General features: G+C 40.1%; 1 protein-coding gene across 3 annotated transcripts in view; it reads left to right on the forward strand.

The window, feature by feature from the left end:
* Nucleotides 1–2,059: 2,059 nt before the first annotated feature.
* Nucleotides 2,060–25,116, forward strand: part of LOC143040597 (HEAT repeat-containing protein 3) — a 52,433-nt gene continuing 29,376 nt past the window's right edge. For 2 of the 3 annotated variants that reach the window (XM_076211707.1, XM_076211708.1), the window contains exons 1-6: nt 2,060–2,370; nt 7,401–7,573; nt 7,697–7,897; nt 10,454–10,701; nt 19,218–19,472; nt 21,971–22,074. In XM_076211707.1, coding sequence (XP_076067822.1) covers nt 2,188–2,370; nt 7,401–7,573; nt 7,697–7,897; nt 10,454–10,701; nt 19,218–19,472; nt 21,971–22,074 — 1,164 coding nt within the window. In that variant the 5' untranslated portion in view covers nt 2,060–2,187. Of the gene's footprint in view, nt 2,371–3,226; nt 3,366–7,400; nt 7,574–7,696; nt 7,898–10,453; nt 10,702–19,217; nt 19,473–21,970; nt 22,075–25,116 lie in introns of all 3 variants that reach the window. The other variant, XM_076211709.1, reaches the window with a different exon arrangement.

The following is a 25,116-nucleotide window of genomic DNA, read 5'->3' on the forward strand; positions in this document are numbered from 1 at the left end:
CGCGTGACCCGCGTTCCTTCGGGACGCTCCCCGCACTTGTCCATTAAACATGTGACCTGCCCAAATACACCAAAAAACGTGACCTGTCCACGTGACCTGACCTGACCTAACCTAATCTAACCTGACCTATTTGTGTCATTCTTAGAAGATGTACGAAGTGGGTATCGCTAGAATAAATGTAATTAGAAATCCAATTATCTAAGTCATATCTAGGATGTGTACAGATTACGTGTTTATCGCTAAAATAAATGTATGGAAATGGTAGATCTCACGCTATAAGTACTAACGGGAGGCAGATCTCACGCTATAAGTACTAACGGGAGGCAGATCTCACGCTATAAGTACTAACGGGAGGCAGATCTCACGCTATAAGTACTAACGGGAGGCAGATCTCACGCTATAAGTACTAACGGGAGGCAGATCTCACGCTATTAGTACTAACGGGAGGCAGATCTCACGCTATAAGTACTAACGGGAGGCAGATCTCACGCTATAAGTACTAACGGGAGGCAGATCTCACGCTATAAGTACTAACGGGAGGCAGATCTCACGCTACTAGTACTAACGGGAGGCAGATCTCACGCTATAAGTACTAACGGGAGGCAGATCTCACGCTGTAAGTACTAACGGGAGGCAGATCTCACGCTATAAGTACTAACGGGAGGCAGATCTCACGCTATACGTACTAACGGGAGGCAGATCTCACGCTATAAGTACTAACGGGATGCAGATCTCACGCTATAATGTGGTATTTTTCACGCCATAGTAGCACCCTAGAAAGTTGCTCTATGTGACAGAGCATCCCAGTCCACAATAAGTCTTTGGAATATCAAGACGTTGCATTTACTTGTGTTTATTTCAAGCCCCCCCAGGATTTAGATACTTGACGCAAAATACCATTGTCCCATGGTCAGATCCTGTAGAACGTGAAGTGAAGAAATTACATTTATTTACAGATACATGGAGTGACGCGTTATGTTGTTTGTTACAAAATAAATGTACCATCATCGCTAGACACATTGAAGTTTGAAACATTGTATAAAAGAAATTGCGATTTATCTTAAATGAAATGTGATTTGACAAGCTCCTCAACAAGCGGTTATGCGCTAGCTTAGAAAAAAGTGAAGGTGGTCTGATAGGAGCCTACGCCAGTATCTGTCACCTTTACCGTTGGGGCAGGTGATAATCATTACTGGAAATCCGAGAGAAATGCGGAACTCGAATTCACAATTAACTAAGCTAATCCGATTACATCATCGGAAAAAAACACATTCGTTCTATCGTCACGAATAAACGAAATCTTTTGTTTATTTGTTCCAAGCAGGGTGCCCCCACCACCACCACTACCACCACCTTCCACATGTGATAGTCACTAGCACGATTCACATGTAACATTCATCCACAAAACAACGTTTATACACACATCATTCATACACACAACTCATGATAAATAATCCATGCATTAAAAGTACATTAGGGGGAATTTTCTTTGCCTTCTTTTCACCCAAAGTGCCGCCCCGGGGCATTGCCCCCTCCCCCTGTTCCTCCCCTTGTCGGGTCCCTGGTTCCAAGTATTTCTGGAAGAGGATTTTCCAATAAGAGGTGACCTACTAACCTAGTTAATATAATACCAATAATTCCTGGCAGTTTATGAAAAGGTTGCTTTCCTAAACGCAGTGGGGGTGCGTAAGAGTTCATCATGAATTTTATATATTACAAGAGGGAAAAGGCGAACATGATTTTGCTTTATCAGGAATTTTTTTCGCAGGATTCGTACCTGCCCGCACTTCTGGTGGTCCGGAGCCGTTGAGATACCGCAAGGCGGAAGAGCCACTGAAATGCGCCTGAATTTTCAGATATACTGTGAATTATATATGAATAGGTCTGTAAAACTATAATTATTAAACTAACTGTAATTAATAACTTTATTCAGTTTCCCTCTTGTCATAACCAGGGCTGTTTTTGTGTAATATAGTAATATATGTATGTTTTCATTGAATTCCAAAGACGTGAGAATTCGTAGTTCCCTCAGCATCGAGGTCTGGGAGGATTAGGGTTTCGAAATGTCGAACACATGTTTGGTGACGGTGTAAACAAACTAGCCCGGTGTGGTAGCGGGTTGTGCTATTCGCGTAGGAAAACTACGATTTGACCTGGCAATACCATTTTAAACTTTCTTAAAGTGCAATGGGTAAAATCAGGAAGAGACATCTTCGTACCAATCGGTACAACCCTATTCAGTCCACTGAAAACAGTTCAGATGCATCAGCTGGTGAAAATAGTCATGGTCCTTGTCAAGTGCAAGGAGAACTATTAGCGTTAAAAAATGAACCTAAGTCAAATGCTGGTCTGAGGAATTTAAAAGAAAAGGTATGCAACAATGTTTATATAATTTATTATATATGTATATTGCATGTGGTAAATTGAACACAACGTGAAAGTATAGGACAGGTCACCTGTCCTATACTATACTTTCACGTTGTGTTCAATTGTGTTGTGTTCGTTGTGTCAGGTGTGGTGAAAAAATGCTAGATGAGGCAGAGCTATATATTTATGATATTTAAATAATCATAATAATGAGTTATATGTCATTTGAAGTGTGGGGATAACCAAAGATATTGATTCCGTTCATTACTAGAAGAAAGAAGGAGAGCGTATGAAATCAACCCAGCTGAAAAATTTAAGTTAGGATCTGTTCCAGTATCACAGTTTTTCACACATTTTTTTTATGATTTTTTCACTTCCTTTGTTTTTGCATTTCAAAGATTTTTTGTTTTCCTATGGAATGGATAGGTTAGGATAGGTATTAAGGTTGGAGAAATGATAAATGTGAAAAATGTGTTTGGGTGATACAGGAATAATACCTGTAGTGTATTAGATTAGGAGCTATAGGATAATAGGATCACATACACACACAGATACACACAGAAGGCTTCTGGAAGAGGCTAATGTGCCTGTGGCTCCTGCTCATAATAACTATCCTCTTGTATCATCATCATGGTCTAGTGGTCACTGTGGTCGAGGCGCATATTAACAATTAACGATAACATAAATTTAATTTTAAATATCCATATTTGTGTGATTTTGGAATCCTATGAAAAATTGTGCATAGGGGACATATGGGTATTATTTTAGTTGTGTACACCTATACAAAATAGCATTAGAAAATTAAATATTAATTTTGTAAATTATAATACATGAACGTAATATGCGATTTTCTTGGCAGAAATAAAAAACAAAAAACCTTGCTACAAGCAAATTTACTAACGAACAAAGCCGCTAGGATATGGTACAAATGCCATGCCAGTCCTGTCACTATCAGATGACAGCTTTCACGTTGTGGACTGGGTGTACTCCAACTCCAGGTGATGTTAATAAGTGCTATTACAAAGATAATAGGGCTTCCTTGGATTTAATGAGAGAACATGGAATTATGCCAGTCTGTTAATTGCCTGAAGTACAATAATAATGCTTACCAGTCATAAGGTCCCACTGTCAAAGCGTCCCATGCCAAGTCAAGGCATTTGATGGTCTCTATTAAGTTTCTTACTATTGTGATTATTAGTTTGATTGCATATAGTTGAATTGCTTGAACTGTTTTCTTTAAATTGTGTTATTTTCATGTAATTTGACCGAAGAGAAATTATGTTTTTATCTTCTGCCGTAACAAATTCTCGGTGTAATAGATTGCAAATAGTTGAATTGCTTCAACTATTTTCTTTAAAATGTGTGATTTTCATGTAATTTGACCAAAGAGAAATTGTTTTTATTTTCTGCAATATGATATCACCAACCACAGCTACGAATACCATAACAAATTAGCATGTCGTTGCATTATTTGACCTGTTGTATTTAAAATGTGTAATTTTCATGTAATTTGACCAAAGAGAAGTTGTTTTTTATCCTCTGCAAAATTACCGTAGTTTGATCCAGTGGTAGTGGGCATTTTAGGATAAAAACATAATTTCTCTTTGGTCAAATTACATGAAAATCACACATTTTAAAGAAAATAGTCGAAGTAGTTCAACTATATGCAATCTATTACACTAATAACACGTTTTTTTTATGTGGGACGTTATTCGTAGTTTGATCCAGTGGTAGTGGGGCGTTTTAAAAGATAAAAACATAATTTCTCTTTGGTCAAATTACATGAAAATCACACATTTTAAAGAAAATAGTTGAAGCAATTAAACTATATGCCATCTATTACACTAATAACACGTTTTTATGTAGGACGTTATTCGTAGTTTGATCCAGTGGTAGTGGGGCGTTTTGGTATACCCAAGTGGGACATTTTGACCAAAGGCCAAGTGGGACGTTCTGACTGGTAGCGATAATAATCAGGCTGTCAGCATCCATGATGACAACAACAACCCAGATGATCTTTAGAATTTGAGGTACCGAATTACTAAACATTGGTTAGGTTAGGTTAGGTTAGAATAGACAAATTTATCATGCTTTCATTTCTTCAACTTTGGCACCTATCAAAATAAATGTGGCATATCATTAAACTGCCGTGACTTTGTTTATTAGAAATAGGTTTTAGCGACTTTTTTGATTGATTTACATTGATCTGGTATAATTTACAAGATTAATGATTAATTTTCTATCGCTATAATGCGTAGATGTGCACAACTAAAATTTTACCCAAGTAAGCATTATACTGGTGTGCTGATGTATGGGTCAGCACCATGCACAAATACCTTGCATTAGTTCACACTAATTACCAACAACTAACATAAACTTCAATGATATTCATTGCTTATTGTTAATATTGGCGTAAATAGATTATTTGTGCTGTATTTTATTATGTCTGTAAGTTTTAAAGTATTTGGCAGCATCGATATTGAGATTTAAGATGTGATACACCACTGCCAACTTGTAGCTTGACCCGAGCTTCAAGATCCCATGTTTGTTTTTGTGTTGTGGAAAACAAACTAATAGAAGTCAGAGGATGGACCTATCTTGAATGTTGAGTAGTAGGACTAAGTACATTGTCTTGTATTTTACATACATACATATACCAAGGCTTTTTCCCCCTTACAAAGGAGGTAGCCAAAAAGGAAAAGGCATAAAATCATTCCCACTCATTCCATCCCTGAATACACTCCACCCTCCCTCTTATCTTAGCACCTCCTGGATGACGGGTCATCCCAGCACCTTGTCCACTGTCCTGGGTCAGAAGCAGTGTCGCAAGACACAGCACATCCACAGCAAGGCTGCTTCATTAAATCGGCGACCCCCCTCTCTGTCCCCCCATGCATAAAAGGAGAAGACGGGGAGAAATCCCTTCGGGCTGCGTCAAATTTTGCTCACACATACTACCTCTCCCCCCTGCCCATTCCACCTCATGCATTACAAAATCATCCATATACAACCATTCTCCATTCACCCTTGTCTTCTGTCCTCTCCTGTCCTTCCTCAACAGACATTCCCCTCTTCCCCAAAGCCCCCTTCACCCCATCCATCCACCTCATCCTAGGACGTCCCCTCATGTTCACTCCCTCCACATCTGCCTTCCATACCTCTTTTACTAGTCTTTCTTCACTCATTCTTTCCATGTGTCCAAACCATCCTAATACTCTTTCATCAACCCTATCTCCCAACTCCCTTTCCACCCCCGTTCTTCTCCTCACCTCCTCATTTCTCACTCTATCTAGCCTAGTAACCCCCATCATACTTCTCAAACACATTCAAACTCCTTCTCTCTTCCTCTCTTATGTTCCATGTTTCTGCCCCATACAGTGCTGTTGGCACAATCACTCCTTCATACAGTCTCCTCTTAGCATCCATTCCCAAATGTCTATTCCTCATTACACTTCAGTCCACCAAGGCATTTACTCGCTTCTCTCAATCTACATTCTACCTCCACCTTCACTCCACCTTTCCCTGCCACTTTTGCACCCAAGTATCTAAAACTATCCACTTCCTCCAGTCGCTCTCCCTTAATGCTCACTTCCAGTCTACTGCCACTTTCACCCCTTGTACATCTCATCACCTTACTCTTACCCACATTTATCTTTAGCTTTCTTGTATCACATACTCTCCCAAACTCTGTCACCAACTTCCTCAGTCCCTCCTCCGATCCTGCCACAAGTGCAGTGTCATCAGCAAACAACAGCTGGCTCACCTCCCACTTTTCTCCATTTTCTTTAACCATCTCCAATCTCTGACCCACCACCCTTGCATTCACCTCTCGCACTATTTTAATATAAAAAAAAAAAAAAAAAAAAAAAAACTACATGGCAGTTCTTTTCCCACAGTTAATTTGTACCATATTTTATCATATCTGCAAGCTTGAAAGTCTGTGGCTACGTCAATATTGAGATATTTATTAAGATTTCCAATATGCCCTAGATATGCTAACTTAACTGACTACTCTAGCTGTGAGGCACTTCATGGCATCTTGAAGCTTGCTTTGAGCTCCAAGTTGTCAGTAGTGTATCTTATCTTGATAGCAATGTGGCCAAATGTTTTAAGACAATTACAGGAATAATAAACTAGGCTGCAAATAACATATTTATGCTAATATTAACTAAAATAAATGAACATCATTGGAGTTGTCTGTAATATGTACAGCCACCTTCCATCCCCACAGTGGCTGGTAGTGGTCCTCAGCCTCTCAGGACCTCTTTGGGAAGATAGTTCCAACTGTTGTCAGTTTCTCTGTCACCATCTTGTTGTAGTAGTAGTAGTAGTACAAGGAGGAGGGGGAGAGTAAGCATTGTTTGGTAAAATTCCACAATCATGCAAACATTGTGTAGGGCAGCTTTAAATGAAACTATAAATTCAGTTGTTTAAAGTAAATATTTCTCAGCACAAACAATGTGCATACACTTAGGAAACGAGAACAAGACTGACTCCACGCCAACCTTGTGTGGGCGCAAAAAAGCATGCATGAATCGCATTTGTGATTACAAGAAAATGCTTACAAAAATATACAATAATAAATATATATATTGGTAAATAAACAATACTGGAAATGTGTACATACAAAACACAAGAAATGTCACCATTACAACATGAATATTTTACATACATTCTCCAATAGCTTCTTATGAAATATAACCAAACCTAACTTGATCATTCCATAGTAAAAATAGATATCTGACGTACAAAAAAGAAAGAAGTGAAAAGTATGTTTGTGTGATACCAGAATAGAACCCATTGCTTGGGCTAGTGGGAGTTGAAGACAGATAGCAGTGAGACTTATTTCTAATGCCTAGTTTGCAGGACCACCACTAGCAGGTTTCCACCATTGATCTCAAGAGAAGTATTCTAGGGCAACAGTGCAATGCAAAAGCTGTATTGGTTAAATTATCAAAATTAGAAATTAACATGTTTCACAGGCATATGGTCCTGCCATGTAATGGGATAATATATGTTTTTCTTATTTTCAGCTTGGTAGCACTGCATCAGAGGAACATGCCCTTGGCCTCAACACATTAGCTGCACTGGCAATAGACAGTAACAACTGTGCTGATTTAATGGATGAAGATCTCATTACCAAGGCCATTGCCTTCCTGAGTGATTCAAATGCCCTTGTGCGACTGGCAGCTGCAGGTGCTTTGAGGTGCTTCAACCTTTCTGTATGTTCTTTTTTTATATTAATGAAGCCACCTCCTGTAATCATGGATATAATTTCATACATTATGTGGATAATGTGAATTTTAATTCTGGTTGCATCTTCTTTCAGAAATTTAAGTGCAAGTAGTGATGATGACATGATAAACCAATTAGTGCAATGTGATATTATGTCTGGTCTTGTTGACTTGTATGCTCATTACCATGAACACTGGACGCCTCAGCAGCCAGACAATCTTAGTCTACAATCTGCTGAAAAAGATCCTCATGCACACTCGTTTATCCATGCCACTCATTTGCTATTGAACTTATGGTGAGTAACAGGTTTGAAGACGGAAGATGGGGGTGAGTGGAGAATGGTTGTGTATGGATGATGCTGTTATACACGGAAGGTGAGGGAGTAGAGGTGATAGTTTGATGTAGCCCTAAAGGGATTTCTTCCCATCTTCTCTTTTTCTGATTGAGGGGACAGGGGGTTTGCTGATTAAATGAAACAACTTTGCTGTGTCTTGCTGCATTGCTTCTGACTTAGGGTAGTGGGCGAGATACAGAGATGACCCGTCATCCAGGAGGAATCAAGAAAAGGAGGAGGGAGGGATATTGAATGGGAGTGGATTATGTGGGGATGAAGTGGGTAGGAGTGGATTTGTGCCTTTGACTTTGGCTACCTCCCTTGTAAGGGGGAAAAAACCCTTGTTTTATGTACCGGTATGTACAAATGGAACAAATATGTATGAATTACAAATTGTATCAGAACAACAATTGTATGGCAAGGAAAGTACTTACAATAGTAAGCAGTGTATCTTCTGTGTGCTGCATACTGATTATATACCCATTTAGCATAGCTGTATTTCTGGCATAGGGGTTGATCTCACAGTTGATGGTACTGGTGCTGTGGGAGGGCAGGGGGGGGTTTAGATGGAAGGGGGTGTAGGAGAGGGGGAGAGAATGAGTGCATTTGGTGATGATGATTTGATTTGGTTTAACGTCACAAACTCCCCCCTGTCAGGAGGCTGGGATGGTGCCCCTTACATTGGACTTTGTAGTGTGGGATTTAACAAGCCATGCCCTTAGTTCAACTCGCTCAGAGCAGGGTTTGAATTGCCATCATCACGACCACTGTTGCAAGTAATGATGCCCTAACCCGCTCGGCCACCGAGCATTTAATACAACACAGAATTAGAGAAAGGTCAGGCATGACCTCTACAATTTCTTTATTTGATTTGGTATTGTGCTAATCTGTGAGAGCCCTCAAACCATCAAACACTTCCCCCTCTACCACCCCGAACATAGGAGGAATGACAACCATCTTCTGCCTCCGCCGCCTCCTCCTCCTCCTACCCACTCCCCTCCACCTTCACTCTGACACAGCATTCCAACATTTTTATCAAGAGATCTGTAAGAAACCTTGAGAACTATTCCTTGTTACTGTAGGGCTACATATCTCTGACCAAAGACAGGAGGGGCATTGCATGGGTTTTAGCATGTATGTAATGTGTGTGTTTTGAACCTGCTGCCAATTTTATAATGGGGAAACAGCCTTTTGTATATTAATGATGTTTTGACCCAGGTCTTGGAGGAGGCCTATGGCTACCAAGTATCAATAATTGCAGGCTTAGACCACAAGTCCATCAAGGAAGAAATCTTATCTGATTGATTGTCACCTAGAATTGATTACTTGCCATCTTCTTGCACTAAGTGGTTTATTTTTTTTTTTTTTTTTTTTTTTTCAAATTATTCAAATAGATGATTATATACAGCATTGAATTTGGGACAGCCTTTTTGCTTATGGTGGTTTTTATTCAATACCAAGAGGAAATTTTTTTCACCTATCATTTTATGTTAATTGTGGCAGTAGACTGGAAGTGAGCATTAAGGGAGAGCGACTGGAGGAAGTGGATAGTATTAGATACTTGGGTGCAAATGTGGCAGGAAAAGGTGGAGTGAAGGTAGAGGTAGAATGTAGATTGATAGAAGCGAGTAAATGCCTTGGTGGATTGAAGAGTGTAATGAGGAATAGACATTTGGAAATGGATGCTAAGAGGAGACTGTATGAAGGAGTGATTGTGCCAACAGCACTGTATGGAGCAGAAACATGGAACATAAGAGAGAAGGAGTTTGAATGTGTTTGAGATGAGGTGTCTGAGAAGTATGATGGGGGTTACTAGGCTAGATAGAGTGAGAAATGAGGAGGTGAGGAGAAGAACGGGGGTGGAAAGGGAGTTGGGAGATAGGGTTGATGAAAGAGTATTAGGATGGTTTGGACACATGAGTGAAGAAAGACTAGTAAAAGAGGTATGGAAGGCAGATGTAGAGGGAGTGAACATGAGGGGACGTCCTAGGATGAAGTGGATGGATGGGGTGAAGGGGGCTTTGGGGAAGAGGGGAATGTCTGTTGAGGAAGGACGGGAGAGGACAGAAGACAGGGGTGAATGGAGAATGGTTGTATATGGATGGTGTTGTGATGTATGAGGTGGAATGGGTGGGCGGATGGGGGGTGAGGTAGTATGTGTGAGCAAAATTTGATGCAGCCCGAAGGGATTTCTCCCTGTCATCTCCTTTTATGCATGGGGGGACGGAGAGGGGGGGTCGCCGATTTAATGAAGCGGCCTTGCTGTGTCTGGCAACACCGCTTGACCCAGGGCAGTGGACAAGGTGCAGGGATGACCCGTCATCCAGGAGGTGCTAAGATAAGAGGGAGGGTGGAGTGTATTCAGGGATGGAATGAGTGGGATTGATTTTATACGTTTTCCTTTTTGGCTATCTCCCTTGTAAGGGGGAAAAAGCCTTGGTATATGTATGTATGTATGTATTAATTTTGTTTATTTTTTCTATAGTGCCAACTTACATAGATGGGCTTTTATTTCAGTGAGTGTAGTGAAGAAGCCCTTGACATGTTCAATAAGGCAGGTTTGATAGAGAAGTTGTTGAATTGCATGGATCCTACAGTCTTTGGCTTCCACATTGCTCAAGTTGTGGCAGATTGTCTTCTGTGCGTCAGCGAAAACAACGTGAATGTCTCGCATGTCCTCCTGCCCATGGCAGACAAGATTCTGATTATGATAGCGAGGACACCCCAGTCACACACCGAGGGTTTGTTTTATTTGACATTAGGAGGTTCGTAATTGCTCATTTCTTTAGTTGTGGATATATTTTATTTATTTATATATATATATAGATATAGATATATATATATACATATATATATATTATCTTTTTTTTTTCTCTCTCCTTATCCCTAATCAAGAGATCTCTTCTACCAATTTAGTCTCTCCCCTCGTATTTATGTATTTTTAATTTATTTTATTTATTTTATTTTATTTTATTTTATTTTTTTACCTCCCTATCCTTAATCAAGAGATCTCTTCTACCGTTTTAGTCTCTCCCCTCTAGTGACCTGAATGCTGAAAGCAAATCATCTCTTTGTCTTACAAAGGATTACAAAGGCGGAGCATGCCGACAGGAGACCTTTTGGTCCATATCTAGGTCAGATGCAAAAAAAACAATACATACACACATACATATACCAAGGCTTTTTTCCCCCTTACCAGGGGGGTAGCCAAAAAGGACAAGGCACAAAAACATTCCCACCCATTTCATCCCCGAAAACACTCCACACCCCACCACCCTCCCTCCCATCTTAGCACCTCCTAGATGACGGGTCATCCCTGCACCCTGTCCACTGCCCTGGGTCAGAAGCAGTGTCGCAGGACACAGCACATCCACAGCAAGGCCGCTTCATTAAATCGGCGACCCCCCCTCTCCGTCCCCCCATATAAACAATAATAATAAAATAATAAATAAAAACTATAATAATGTAAATAACAAATAAAATATATAAATAAATGCTAAGATTGTCTTCAATCTTTCTATGTTGGCAGATCCAGTGCTTTTAGTCTCTCTTCACGTTTTTTTAATCTGCCAGGCTGTGACCCAATTTGGTTACTGTCCTGCTGTGTGTGTGTGTTTGTGTGTATGCATGTATTTATCTAATTGGAGTAAACAGGAGCAATGCTTGCAGGTTCCCATGTCCTTTCCAGTTTTATTATACCCGTTTTATTATTTCCAGTTTTATTATACAGTGAGACCTCTCATTAACGGACGTTAATTAGCTGTGTTTGCGGTGCTGTTGTTTAGTGTGTGCAATCACTATGCCACCCAAAAAACATTCCAAAACACCGAAAACTCAGCGAAAACACCGCAAACACCGTTAATGAGAGGTCTCGCTGTACCAGTTTTATTATAATTCATGTACCGTTCCAACTTAGTCTGGATCGTTGATTTCCAGTTATCTTATTTAGATTTTAATTAATGTTTTTTTCTTGCTTGGGCTATATTGCCTAAGTTAATCCAAATATTTATGCATTGATATGGAAAACGGGAGAGGACATGAATCTGTTTTCCCTAAAAAAGCGTAGACTCAGAGGTGACTTGATACAGGTCTTTAAGATTTTAAAGGGAATTGACAACATCAAAGGTGACCAAATTTTCACATTGAATGAGAATCAGACAAGAAACAATGGTCTCAAACTGTCCGGAAATAGATTCAATTTGGAAGTAGGTAGAAACAACTTTGCCAACCGTGTAGTTAATGAATGGAATAAACTTCCTGCACAGGTAGTGCAATGTAGTTCAGTTCGAAGCTTTAAGAATCATTTAGATAAATACCTAAGTAAGATGCTGTAATTATTATAATTTATGTTATATTATTTGTTTTTGTTTTGTTATAATTTGTCTGTCTGATTTTCATTTATTATTAGTTATATGTCAATTTATTATCATTTACTATTTACCTGTTTGTTTGTTATTCAACTATACCAATGCATTTATTTATGTATTTTAATTGTTATTTTTTTTTTTTTTTTTTTTTTTTTTTTTTTTTTTTTTTTTTTTTTTTTTTTTTTGCATCCGACCTAGATATGGATCAAAAGGTCTCCTGTCGGCATGCTTTGCCTTTGTAATCCTTTGAATGGAGAATGGTTGTATATGGATGATATTGTGATGCATGAGGTGGAATGGGCGGATGGAGGGTGAGGTAGTATGTGTGAACAAATTTTGACGCAGCCTGAAGGGATTTCTTCCCGTCTTCTACTTTAGCATGGGGGGTTGCCAAATTAATGAAGTGGCCTTGCTGTGGATGTGCTGTGTCTTGCTACACTGCTTCTGACCCAGGGCAGTGGGCAAGGTGCAGGGATGACCCGTCATCCAGGAGGTGCTAAGATGAGAGGGAGGGTGGAGGGGTGTGGAGTGTATTCAGGGATGGAGTGGGTGGGAATGATTTTATGCCTTTTCCTTTTTGGCTACCTCCCTTGTAAGGGGGAAAAAGCCTTGGTATATGTATGTATGAATGTATAATATGGAAAACTGTATTTCTTCACATCCTTTAGACTTGTGGTCTTCTTAAATTTGTTCTCAGGATCTCTTAATACCCTCGTATCAAGAGATAGCTTCTGTCAATGTAGCCTGTCCCCTTTAGTGATCTGAATTCTGTAATCATATCACCTCTTTCTCTTCAGTCTTTCAAAGTTGTCACACTCAGTGCTTTTAGTCACTCTTCATATATTTTATGTTGAGACATTATGATAAGTTGAAAAAGGTGGAAAAAGAGAGTCACGGGTCTCGTTCCGAGTTTATTCCTGACCGGTTTCGCTTGGTTGTTGTTGTTGTTGTTGTCGTTCCCTAGACTGTCTGTCTGAGCAGTCCCGTCTCCCCAAGGAATGCTACAGCCGAAACTGGGTTTTCCCACAAATCCTTTATAGAGTGTATGTTGAGTTGTTTGTGTGCATGATTGTGTATAATGCAGTCTTCCATTATGTGTTGTATGGTGTGGTCCCACAACGTAGACGCTGCAGCTCCAGGACCGCTTGGTTGCTGCCCTTTGTGTTCTCTCAATCTTGTTTATGTCCTTCACTGTATGAAGACCATACCATCAATACATATTTTAGTCTTGAATAGGTCAGGGTTTCAATGAGTTTTTCATGATCTCTGTATCAATACAGTGAGACCTCTCATTAATGGATGTTGATTAGCTTCGATTGCGGTGTTTTCGATGTGTTTTCGGTGTTTCTGGTGCTGTTGTTTAGTGCGTTCAGTCACTATACCACCCAAAAACCCTCTCCAAATCAACAGATTATTCACATCAATGGACACCGTTACCCCCTTTTAGTCTGTTAATGAGAGTTAGTACTGTATAGTGAAAAGCCACTTTAATCATCTGCATTAGTCCGTATGTCTCTCCCACAACCCTACTGATATGTCTGTCAGGTAGCATGTTGTCTTTCATCATCATTATCAAATCTTGCTGTATGTGTATTTACCTAAAGGTATCTACCTAATTATAGTACAGATTGACCTCTCATTAACGGACTAAAAAGGGGGTAACGGTGTCCGTTGATGTGAACAATCCATTGATTTGGAGTAGATTTTGGGTGGCATAGTGATTGCACAGCATTAAACAACGACACCGAAAACACAGCAAAAACACCGCAAACACAGCTAATTAACGTCCGTTAATGAGAGGTCAATCTGTATAGAACAAAAGAGCAATGCTCGTTGGGTCCTGTCCCCTACTTTCCAATCTCTCATACCTAACCTGAAAATTCACGTACAGTTCCAACTTGATCTATATCTTTGATTTCCAATTATCATATTTAGACTTCTTCAGAAGTCTAAATATGATAGGAATGGGTGAGAGTGGTTTCTATGCCTTTTTCTTTTTGGCTACCCCCCTGTGTAGGGGGAGAAAACCTTTGGTATATGTATGTATGTATATTTAGACTTGAATTCGTGTATTGTTCCAGCTTAGGCTATTTCACGTAAGTTATTCAGAGTATTTATGCATTGATATGCGTGCTGGCTGAGCTGGTTAGGACGTCATTAATTGCGGCGAAGGTCGAGGTGAGGGCAGATTGAATCCTGCCACCGGCAAAGTTGAACCAAGGGCATGGTTCATTAAATTACATGCTACAAAACCCTCTGTGAGGGGCACCATCCTAGCCCCCCCAATAGGGGAGGAGTGTGTGATGTTAAACCATATCATTTCTTCACCTCCTTTAGATATGTACACATACATATATATACTAAAAGCTTTTTTTCCCCTTATAAGGGAGGTAGCCAAAAAACAAAGGCATAAAAACCACTCCTGCCCATCCCATCCCTATCACACTCCACTCCCCTTGTAGTCTTCCTTAATTTGCTTTTGTAACCTTTTAAGGCCCTCCTATCTTTAATCAAAAAATCTTTTATGTCAATGTAATCTTTTCCCTATAGTGACCTGAGTACTGTAATCATATCACCTCTTTCTCTTCAGTCTTTCAAAGTTGGCTGACCTAATGCTTTTAGTCTCCTCATATGGTTTATCTGCCAGGCTGGGGACCAGTATGGTTGCTGTCCTTTGTATTCTCTCGATCTTGCTTGTATCCATCATTGTATAGGAACCACACCACTGATGTATATTCCAGTCTTGGACATATTAGGGTTTCAATTTTTTTTTTTTTTTTTTTTTTTTTTTTTTTTTTTTTCTCTCTCTCTCTCTCTCTCTCTCTCTCTCTCTCTCTCTCTCTCTCTCTCTCCCCGTCTTCTCCTTTTATGCATGGGGGGACGGAGAGGGGGGAGTCGCCGATTTAATGAAGTGGCCTTGCTGTGGATGTGCTGTGTCTTGCGACACTGCTTCTGACCCAGGGCAGTGGACAAGGTGCAGGGATGACCCATCATCCAGGAGGTGCTAAGATAAGAGGGAGGGTGGAGGGGAGTGGAGTGTTTTCAGGGATGGAATGGGTGGGAATGATTTTATGCCTATTTCTTTTTGGCTACCTCCCTTGTAAGGGGGAAAAAGCCTTGGTATATGTATGTATTTATCTATATATATATTATCATTTCTTCTTTACAAGGGAAAAGGGGACAAGTGTGAATGTAGTAATTTCAGAGGGATTAGCCTGTTGAGTGTAGTAGGGAAGGCTTATGGGAGAATCTTAATTGAGAGGATTAGGAGAGGAACAGAAGGAGTAATTGGTGAGGAACAGTGTGGATTTAGGACGGGTAGAGGTTGTGTAGATCAGATCTTTGTGGTAAGACAGATATGTGAGAAAGCTATAGGAAAGGGGAAGGATATTTTTTGGGCTTTTATGGATCTGGAAAAGGCTTATGATAGGGTAGACAGAAAGGCACTGTGGGAGGTTATGCAGATTTATGGGATAGGAGGAAAGCTTTTGGGAGCTGTCAAGAGTTTTTATGTGAGTAGTAGAGCATGTGTTAGGATTGGAAATGGAGAGAGTGAGTGGTTTGAAGTAAAGGTGGGACTTCGTCAAGGATGCGTTATGTCGCCCTGGCTGTTCAACTTATACATGGATGGGGTGGTGCGAGAGGTAAATGCTAGGGTAGTGAGTCAGGGATTGGAGATGGTTAAAGAAAATGGAGAAAAGTGGGAGGTGAGCCAGCTGTTGTTTGCGGACGACACTGCGCTTGTGGCAGGGTCAGAGGAGGGATTGAGGAAGCTGGTGGCAGAGTTTGGGAGAGTATGTGATAGAAGAAAGCTAAAGATAAATGTGGGTAAAAGTAAGGTGATGAGATGTACAAGGGGTGAAAGTGGCAGTAGACTGGAAGTGAACATTAAGGGAGAGCGACTGGAGGAAGTGGATAGTTTTAGATACTTGGGTGCAAGTGTAGCAGGAAAAGGTGGAGTGAAGGTGGAGGTAGAATGTAGATTGAGAGAAGCGAGTAAATGCCTTGGTGGTTTAAAGAGTGTAATGAGAAATAGACATTTGGGAATGGATGCGAAGAGGAGACTGTATGAAGGAGTGATTGTGCCAACAGCACTGTATGGGGCAGAAACGTGGAACATAAGAGAAGAAGAGAGAAGGAGTTTGAATGTGTTTGAGATGAGGTGTCTGAGAAGTATGGTGGGGGTTACTAGGCTAGATAGAGTGAGAAATGAGGAGGTGAGGAGGAGAACAGGGGTGAAAAAGGATTTGGGAGAGAGGGTTGATGAAAGAATATTAGGATGGTTTGGACACATGGAAAGAATGAGTGACGAAAGACTAGTAAAAGAGGTATGGAAGGCAGATGTGGAGGGAGTGAACATGAGGGGACGTCCTAGGATGAGGTGGATGGATGGGGTGAAGGGGGCTTTGGGGAAGAGGGGAATGTCTGTTGAGGAAGGAAGGGAGAGGACGGAAGACAGAGGTGAGTGGAGAATGGTTGTATATGGATGATGTTGTGACGACATGAGGAGGAATAGGCGGGGGGGTGGGGGGTGGGGTAGTATGTGTGAGTAAATTTTGACGCAGCCCGAAGGGATTTCTCCCCGTCCTCTCCTTATATGCAAAGGGGGACGGAGAGGGGGGGTCGCCGATTAAATGAAGCGGCCTTGCTGTGGATGTACTGTGTCTTGCGACACTGCTTCTGACCCAGGGTGGTGGGCAGGGTTCAGGGATGACCCGTCATCCAGGAGGTGCTCAGATGAGAGGAAGGGTGGGAGGGGTGTGGAGTGTATTTAGGGATGAAATGGGTGGGAGTGTTTTTATGCCTTTCCTTTTGTGGCTACCTCCCTTGGAAGGGGGAAAAAGCCTTGGTATATGTATGTATGTATCATTTCTTCATCCAAATAGTGAAACACCTCTTTAATGCCTTTTTCTTTTTGGCTACCTCCCTTGTAAGGGGGAAAAAGCCTTGGTATATGTATGTATTTATCAATATATATATTATCATTTCTTAATCCAAATAGTGAAACACCACTTTAATCGTTTGCAACAGTCTGTATGTATCTCCAACAATCCTGTTGATATGTCTAAATCTTTCTCTTTTGTATTTGTACTGGGTTCACTTCCCAAGGAACAGTGGTCTTTTATAGCTATTGTCCATTTCCAGTATTTTGCATTGCTTGGTATTGAAATTAATTTCCTATTCTTGGCTCCATACAAAAATAGTGTCTAGAGCTTTTTGCAATAGCCTGCAATCCTCATTATTCACTCTTCTCATGATTCTTACATCATCAACAAACGTGTTGACATAGCTTGTTCTACCTTCCATCATGTCATTGACATAGACGTGGATCAGTGCAACTACAGAACCTTGTGGAACTCCACTCATCACTGCTCTCCATCTTGACATGTTATCCTTTACTACTGCCCTCATGTGTCTTCCCTTCAAAAAATCTTTCATCCATTGGAGTAGTTTGCCACTTACTCCTCCAATATACTCCAATTTCTATACAAGTTGACTATGAGGTACTTTATCAAATGCCTTCCTTAGGTGTAAGTACACACAGTCCACCCACCCCTGTCTCTTTCAGCACATCAGTCATTCTCAAGTAAAACCTTAAGGTTCAGCACATGTGACCTTCCATATCTGAAGCCAGACTGTCTGTCAGAATGTTCATCTCTTCGGTATATTTGGTTCATTGATCTTTTAAAATACTTTCAAATAATTTCATTATGCTGGTCAGTGATACTGGCCTATAATTTAGTGGTGTCTCCTTACTTCCATTATTGTGAATTAGTACCACATTAGCCTTTTTCCAATCAAACAGCACTGCCTTCTTGTAACAGACTTAATGTAAATCTTGTCTGCTTGTTGTTCCTTCATTCTTAAAGTATCTAGTTGAGATTCCATCGGGTCCTAAAGCTTTTGTCACTTCCAGTAATAAAAAAAAAAAAAAAAAAAAGCACTTTCTTCACTTCTACATTTACTGCATCTTCCAAACTTTAATTTTTGCTCCCCATGCTTTCCTCCAAAAAATTGCTCTCCTTGTTGAAGATAGATTTGAAACTTGCATTCATAATTTCGGCCTGAGCTGAGGCCTCCTCTAGGGCCTCACTACCCGCTATTAATTTGGCGTTTTCTTCTGTGTTTCAGTTTACCATTGATTAGCCAGTAAAACAGTTTTGGTTCATCTTTACAACACTTCTTTCAAAATTACCTTTATTCTCCCAGCGGATTCTTGCATAGTCATTTCTAACTTGTAAGCTTCCTTTGTTTTATTACTTCTTCTCTTCATATGTGTGTGTGTAAATTATTAGAATAGGCCTGGGGCTAACCCAGAAACCCAGCAGTATTGCACTTACAGGTGTCGTTGGTGCGGGGCTTTGTAAAGTGGCATTGGCGGCTGTCCCTCGGGACTATCTTGTGCAGATGTCCATTATTGATATCATATTACTTTTGTTAATTGTTTGTGTCTGAAGAACATTAACCTCTTCAATACAAGTCAGATTCTTACACGCAATATTGGATGCCTGAGGTACGATAATTAATGCATCACAATATACATGTTATAGAATATAAAGTCACTACTGTATTACTCATTCTCTTTTCACTGATTAATAATAAACATAGGAAACATGATTAAGCCAGTTCACAGAATTTGGGGGTCACTCAGCTACAACTACAAAATAATCAAGATGTCAACACCCGCATCTTTGTATGCCCATTTGCACCTCATGACGTTTACATAGGCATTGTCATATGGAAGAGGTTAAGAGTTTCATTTAGAGCTTGTCTTTGTGTTGTGAGGATTTATTTATTTTATTTATTTATTTATTTTTTTTTTTCACAATGTTGATAAAACTGACTACAGTATGATTGAATAATTAATTTCAAATCTTGTATCAAAAATTTCTTTTTCTTTTCTTAAATTTTAGGTCTACTTTTGAACATTGGCTACTGTGCAAATATTCAGACGATTTTGAAAGCCATATCCATGAACCTGGAAACTGATCACGTGTGCCAAACAAACCAGTTTGTCCACTCTAGTCAAGGTGGAGTTGGTGAAAATATGGCCGCAGGAGCTGCAACAAATGGACTCGGAAGCCCATTGAGTCTTCAGGAGTTGGAAAATATGCTGGCTGCACAGCAGTTAGCATTGGAAATGTTGTCCAATATTTCCTCACCAGAAGGTAAATATGATTATATATCTGAAGTGAATAGCCAGTATCGGCGCGTGTCAATCGTTTATTTTTTCTGACTGTCACCCCCGGGATTGAACTGAGGTCTAGCTCATCGCCAAACCAACACCTTACCAATTGCACCAATTTAGCAAGCTCTAATGGTACAATTGGTTGAAACAAACTCTAACGGTGCAATCAGTAAGGCACTAGTTTGGCAATGCGCTAGGCCTTGAACCTTGTGTGAGGCATTGGAATTCCTTTTTTTTTTTTTTTTCTCCTCCTCCTCCTCCTCCTCCTCCTCCTCCTCCTCCTACCCAGAAGTTCTCATGTTCTCCCATAGAACACAACATAAAAATGATAGATACACAGTCCTATGTTATAACCTTTGGTCCTACCCTCCCATCTCATTACACTAACAAGTACAACTAATAGTAACACAATACACTCTTACCACCTAGACAGCAGAACAGAGATACATACCACACTTCTGTCAACAACACTCACCCACCCACTCAAGGTTCTTGGCATAACATTTGATACATCCATGTCATTCAAACAACACATCACAAACATAAAGACAAAATACGCACCTAGATTCAACATGTTTAAATCACTTGCTGGTACAATATTCCATACCATATACCAATGGCTTTTTCCCCTTTACAAGGGAGGTGGCCAAAGTCAGAGGCATAAATCGACTCCCTTTCATTTTATCCTGACATACTCCAATTCCATTCACCACCCTTTTCCTTCCATCGTATCTTGACTCCTCCTGGATGACAGGTCATCCCAGTATCTCACCTACTGCCCTGGGTCAGAAGCAGTGCAGCAAGTCCACATCATCCAATGGGCAATATATTCAGACAAAACAAAAAACTATCGCTACAGTATACAAATGATATGTACCCTCAGTGATGAATTATGCAAGCTTATGGGCCCTTAACCCCAAAACACACCACAACACCCTACAGACTCTACAGAATGAAGTCCTAAAAACCATTACAGGCTTCATAGACACAAACCCCACAGATCATGTACACCATGAAACGAAAGTCATCAAAGTCAGGGATCACTTTGACATGAGAGACACATAAACACTTGCCACAGCCTCCACAAATACAGCCCACCCACTACACTACATAGTAGAACACCCACACATGCCAAGAAACATCAAAACAATACCCAAATACCTATATCACATACAAATACTACCTTCTCTTCCTCCACAGCCACTGGACACCAGCCTCCAGAAACATATCTATAATCATATTGCTCACTACTCCCTCAACAAACTGAAAGACAACACTTTACTGCATGCCAGACCCCCCTGATATCCATCCCTCTGAATCCTCTCTCCTTCGAGAGGGGAGTCCACCTAGCCAGACTGTGGTGTGGTCACCATCCAACCCTTCCAAGTTACCAGAAGAGGCTGGATGACCATATAACTGTCCAGGATGCAACACTTCACCCTGTACAATACAACACATTATGGAAGACTTCATTGTACACAGTCATGCATTCCAACAATTCATTATACAGTACTACCTCTCATTAACAGACTAAAAGGGGGGTAACGGTGTCCGTGGATGTGAATAATCCATTGATTTGGAGTGGTTTATGGGTGGCATAGTGATTGCACAGCACTAAACAACAGCACCGCAAACACAGCTAATTAATGTCCGTTAATGAGAGGTAGTACTGTATATTCTATAAGGAATTTGTGGGAAAATCCTGTTCTATACGTGGTGTCCCTCAGGGAGATGGGATTGATTTGTCAGACAGCCTAGGGAATAACAGCAACTCGGGGTGGTGGGAGCCTCCTTCGTTCCTAGCCACCTTAGTGTACAGTACAACTGCAGGTAAATGGAACACTGCAGCTCTGTCGTCGTTCTTCTTCTTCTTCTTCTTCTTCTTCTTCTTCTTCTTCTTCTTCTTCTTCTTCTTCTTCTTCTTCTTCTTCTTCTTCTTCTTCTTCTTCTTCTTCTTCTTCTTCTTCTTCTTCTTCTTCTTCTTCTTCTTCTTCTTCTTCTTCTTCTTCTTCTTCTTCTTCTTCTTCTTCTTCTTCTTCTTCTTCTTCTTCTTCTTCTTCTTCTTCTTCTTCTTCTTCTTCTTCTTCTTCTTCTTCTTCTTCTTCTTCTTCTTCTTCTTCTTCTTCTTCTTCTTCTTTTTGACCTGGTTCTTTGTTTTCATTTAGAAGTATAGAGGGAGGGAGGGGTGGTGAATGGGAGTGGAGTATGTGGGGATGAAATGGGTGAGAGTAGATATATGTCTTTGACTTTGTCTACCTCCCTTGTAAAGGGGAAAAGCCCTTGGTATATGCATTTCATAATGTTGGCTACCCCCCCCGTGTAGGGGGAAAAAGCCTTTAGTATATGTATGTATGCTAATACAGGCACTTTGGTACATAAAAGAGGGAGAACACCTTTTGTATGGACTATTCCCTACCTAGGTAGGATGATTGCCTGGTACGGTCATAAAGAACTTGAATTGTGGTACTTCTCTTGTAGATGGAGACTGGGAAGAGTGTGATGAAAGTATTGACGGATTCAGTGATGAAGAAAATATGGACCTAAGTGAATCACAAGATGCTTCTACAAATTTGCCTCCAGAGGTAAGTGTGAGTAAATCACAGAGCAAAGATCTTCAGAACACTAGGAAATTTTATTATTTTTTATTTGATGTTTTATCTTTTTTTTTTTTTCAGGTTTTATTTATTTTTGAGGTTTTGCAGACGTATGGGATGGGGAGAAGTCGTTAAGGGCAGTCAAGAGTTTTTACAAGAGTAGTAGAGCCTGTGGATGTGCTGTGTCTTGTGACACTGCTTCTGACCCAGGGCAGTGGACAAGGTGCAGGGGTGACCCATCATCCAGGAGGTGCTAAGATATGAGGGATAGTAGAGGGGAGTGGAGTGTATTCAGGGATGGAATGGGTGGGAATGATTTTATGCCTTTTTCTTTTTGGCTACCTCCCTTGTAAGGGGGAAAAGCCTTGGTATATGTATGTAGTAGAGCCTGTGTCAGATTGGGAAGTGGAGAGTGAGTGGTTTGAAGTAAAGGTGGGACTGCATCAGGGATGTGTCATGTCACTATGGTTGTTCAATGTGTACATGGATGGAGTGGTGCAGAAAATAAATGCAAGGGTAATAGGCAGTGGCGGCTCGTCAGTAGGGGCTGAGAGACTGCAGCCACCCCAGTGAATTTCTAGGATTCACGAAAATAATGTTGATTTATTTATGTTTGACCATTATTCACATAAAACACCCATTCTCATATATTTATATGAAAAAATACTGCAAAACAATGAGGAAGTGTGTTTACTATTTAATGATACAAAAGCGGGGAGAAGGGGAGAGGCTTCCCGGGCGGTATGGAGAGTATGGACTGCCTAGCATGCAGTCTTGGCTCAGCTAGCCTCAGTCGTTAGGTGCATTTGGGCGAGTAGAAAAGTTAAATGACTTTCGGCTGATTTGACTTCTGGTCAAAATAAACCCAAAGCGTGATACCGAGAATTTGACTTTAAAACCTTTCGAAAACACAAATAAGTGAAATCAGGCCAAAGTCATTTGACTTTTATACTCACCAAAATGCACCTATATGGAGAGTGTGGACTGCCTGACACGCAGTCTTGTCTCAACTTTTGTTGTGAGTGGGTATGTGTTCTTGCATCGCTCTTATTTTTTATCATGTTTTTCAATTTGCCAGGTATGATTTTGGTGTCGTCCAATCTTGGATATTTTAGAATTTATTACATTGTAGGTGCAATATTTAATTTTTCATCCAAATTAATTACTTAGTATAGCTTATTTTAAGAAAGTCAAACATTACAACCACTCCTCGTTTAATGACGACAATTGGGACCAGCGCGCCGTCGTCAACCGAATTGGTCGTTAAGCGAAAGTGTATACATATACGTACATGTACTGTATGTACAATGTCCAGGAATACATGTATCTTTATTTTCATGTATTTCCCTATTTTATACAGTACATTAAAGCTTTATTTACTGTTTATTTACGGTGGTTATGTTCCCGAAATTACCGTATATGACCAAATCCGCGTATGCTGACATTCCATATTGAATACCGGGGTATTTTTTTAGTTACGACCATGGGCGCAATATAGCAATAGAAAATTAATTATTAATTTTGTAAATTAAAATGTATCAACGTAATATGCAATTTTGTGGGCGGAAATGAAAGTAAAAAATACCATGCTACAAGAAAATATGCTAATGAACGAAGTCGGTAGCATAGGATCAGGACGCCGTCTTGTCGTCTGCCAACGTCTCTCACGACGACGACAACGAGGACGAGCCGGATGACATTTAATTTGCAGGTAATGATTTATCAAACACAGGTTAGTTTAGTTTAGGTTAGGCGAATTTATCATCCTTTCATTTCCTCGACATTGGCATCTATCATAACAAACATGGTGTACCATTTGTCGGACATGACTTCGTTACTTACGAAATTTGTTTTAGCACCTTTTTTTTTTATTTCTGCTCACAAAATTGCATATTACGTTGATACATTATAATTTACAAAATTAGTAATTAATTTTCTATTGTTATATTGTGTCCTTGGTCGAAACTAAAAATTTACCACTACCGGTATATATTGTACCCCAGGTAGTTTTTCCAGCTTGCAGGATGGTAATGTAGACCTAAGCTCCAGAACATTTTACCTCACAGCTAATATCCACCGTACAAGTTTATTTATAACATCATACAAATTTGCCTCGGCCAACTTAATTATCGTACACAACGTCGTAACTTCGGGAGATTTACATTAAACGAATATTGGTCTGTCATAAAGCCCGTCGTTACTCCGAGTTGTTAACCAAGTAGGTCGTTAAACGAGGAGTGGGTGTATCTATAATAACAAATATTACTATTTTAAGACAAATACTGTATGTAATAAATTTTAAAAAGTCGAAGTTTCGTGAACACTACACATAAATTAATGCCAATTTCTAAACAAAATTTGGGTTAATTATAATTATTACATTATTTTTACTATCAATTGTGTTACATAGGTTAAACATTATCTATAATAACTAAAGTGTGCAAGGATGGTGTGTGGAACAAGAAGGACAGGAGGAAATAGAAGGAAGGGTAGTGAATGGTGGGATGAGGAAACAAAGAAGGTTGTAGAAGAGAAGAAGCGAGCTTTCACACTTTGGTTACAAAATAGGACGAGGGAGTCATATGAGAGGTACAAAGAAAAGAAAAGAGAAGTAAAGAAAAAGATAAAGGAGGCAAAGAGGAGAGCAGATGTAAAATGGGGTAAGAGTATGACAGAAAATTTTGAAAGTAATAAAAAGATGTTTTGGAAAGAAATTAAGAGAGGAAGAGGAGGCGAATCAAGTAGAGAAGAAAAGGTAAAAGGTGCAGATGGAGAGATGATAATGGAAGAGAAGACAGCGAGGAGAAGATGGGCAGAATGTTTTAGGGAGTTGCTAAATGTGAAGGAGGATAGGGAGGGAAAAATAGCTGCAGTGGGAAATGCTAAGAAAATGAGAGTGATGAGTGAGGAAAATGGAGGAGAAATAAGGAAGGATGAAAGTGAAGGCAGTTGTAAAGATGATGAAAGCAGGTAAGGCACCTGGTCTGGATGGATGCCATACAGAATGTTTAAAAAAAGGAGGTACAGTGA

The sequence above is a fragment of the Oratosquilla oratoria genome, chromosome 29 (genome assembly GCF_046742065.1).
Source record: "Oratosquilla oratoria isolate Oo_2021 chromosome 29, ASM4674206v1, whole genome shotgun sequence".
NCBI classification, from domain to species: Eukaryota; Metazoa; Arthropoda; class Malacostraca; order Stomatopoda; family Squillidae; genus Oratosquilla; species Oratosquilla oratoria.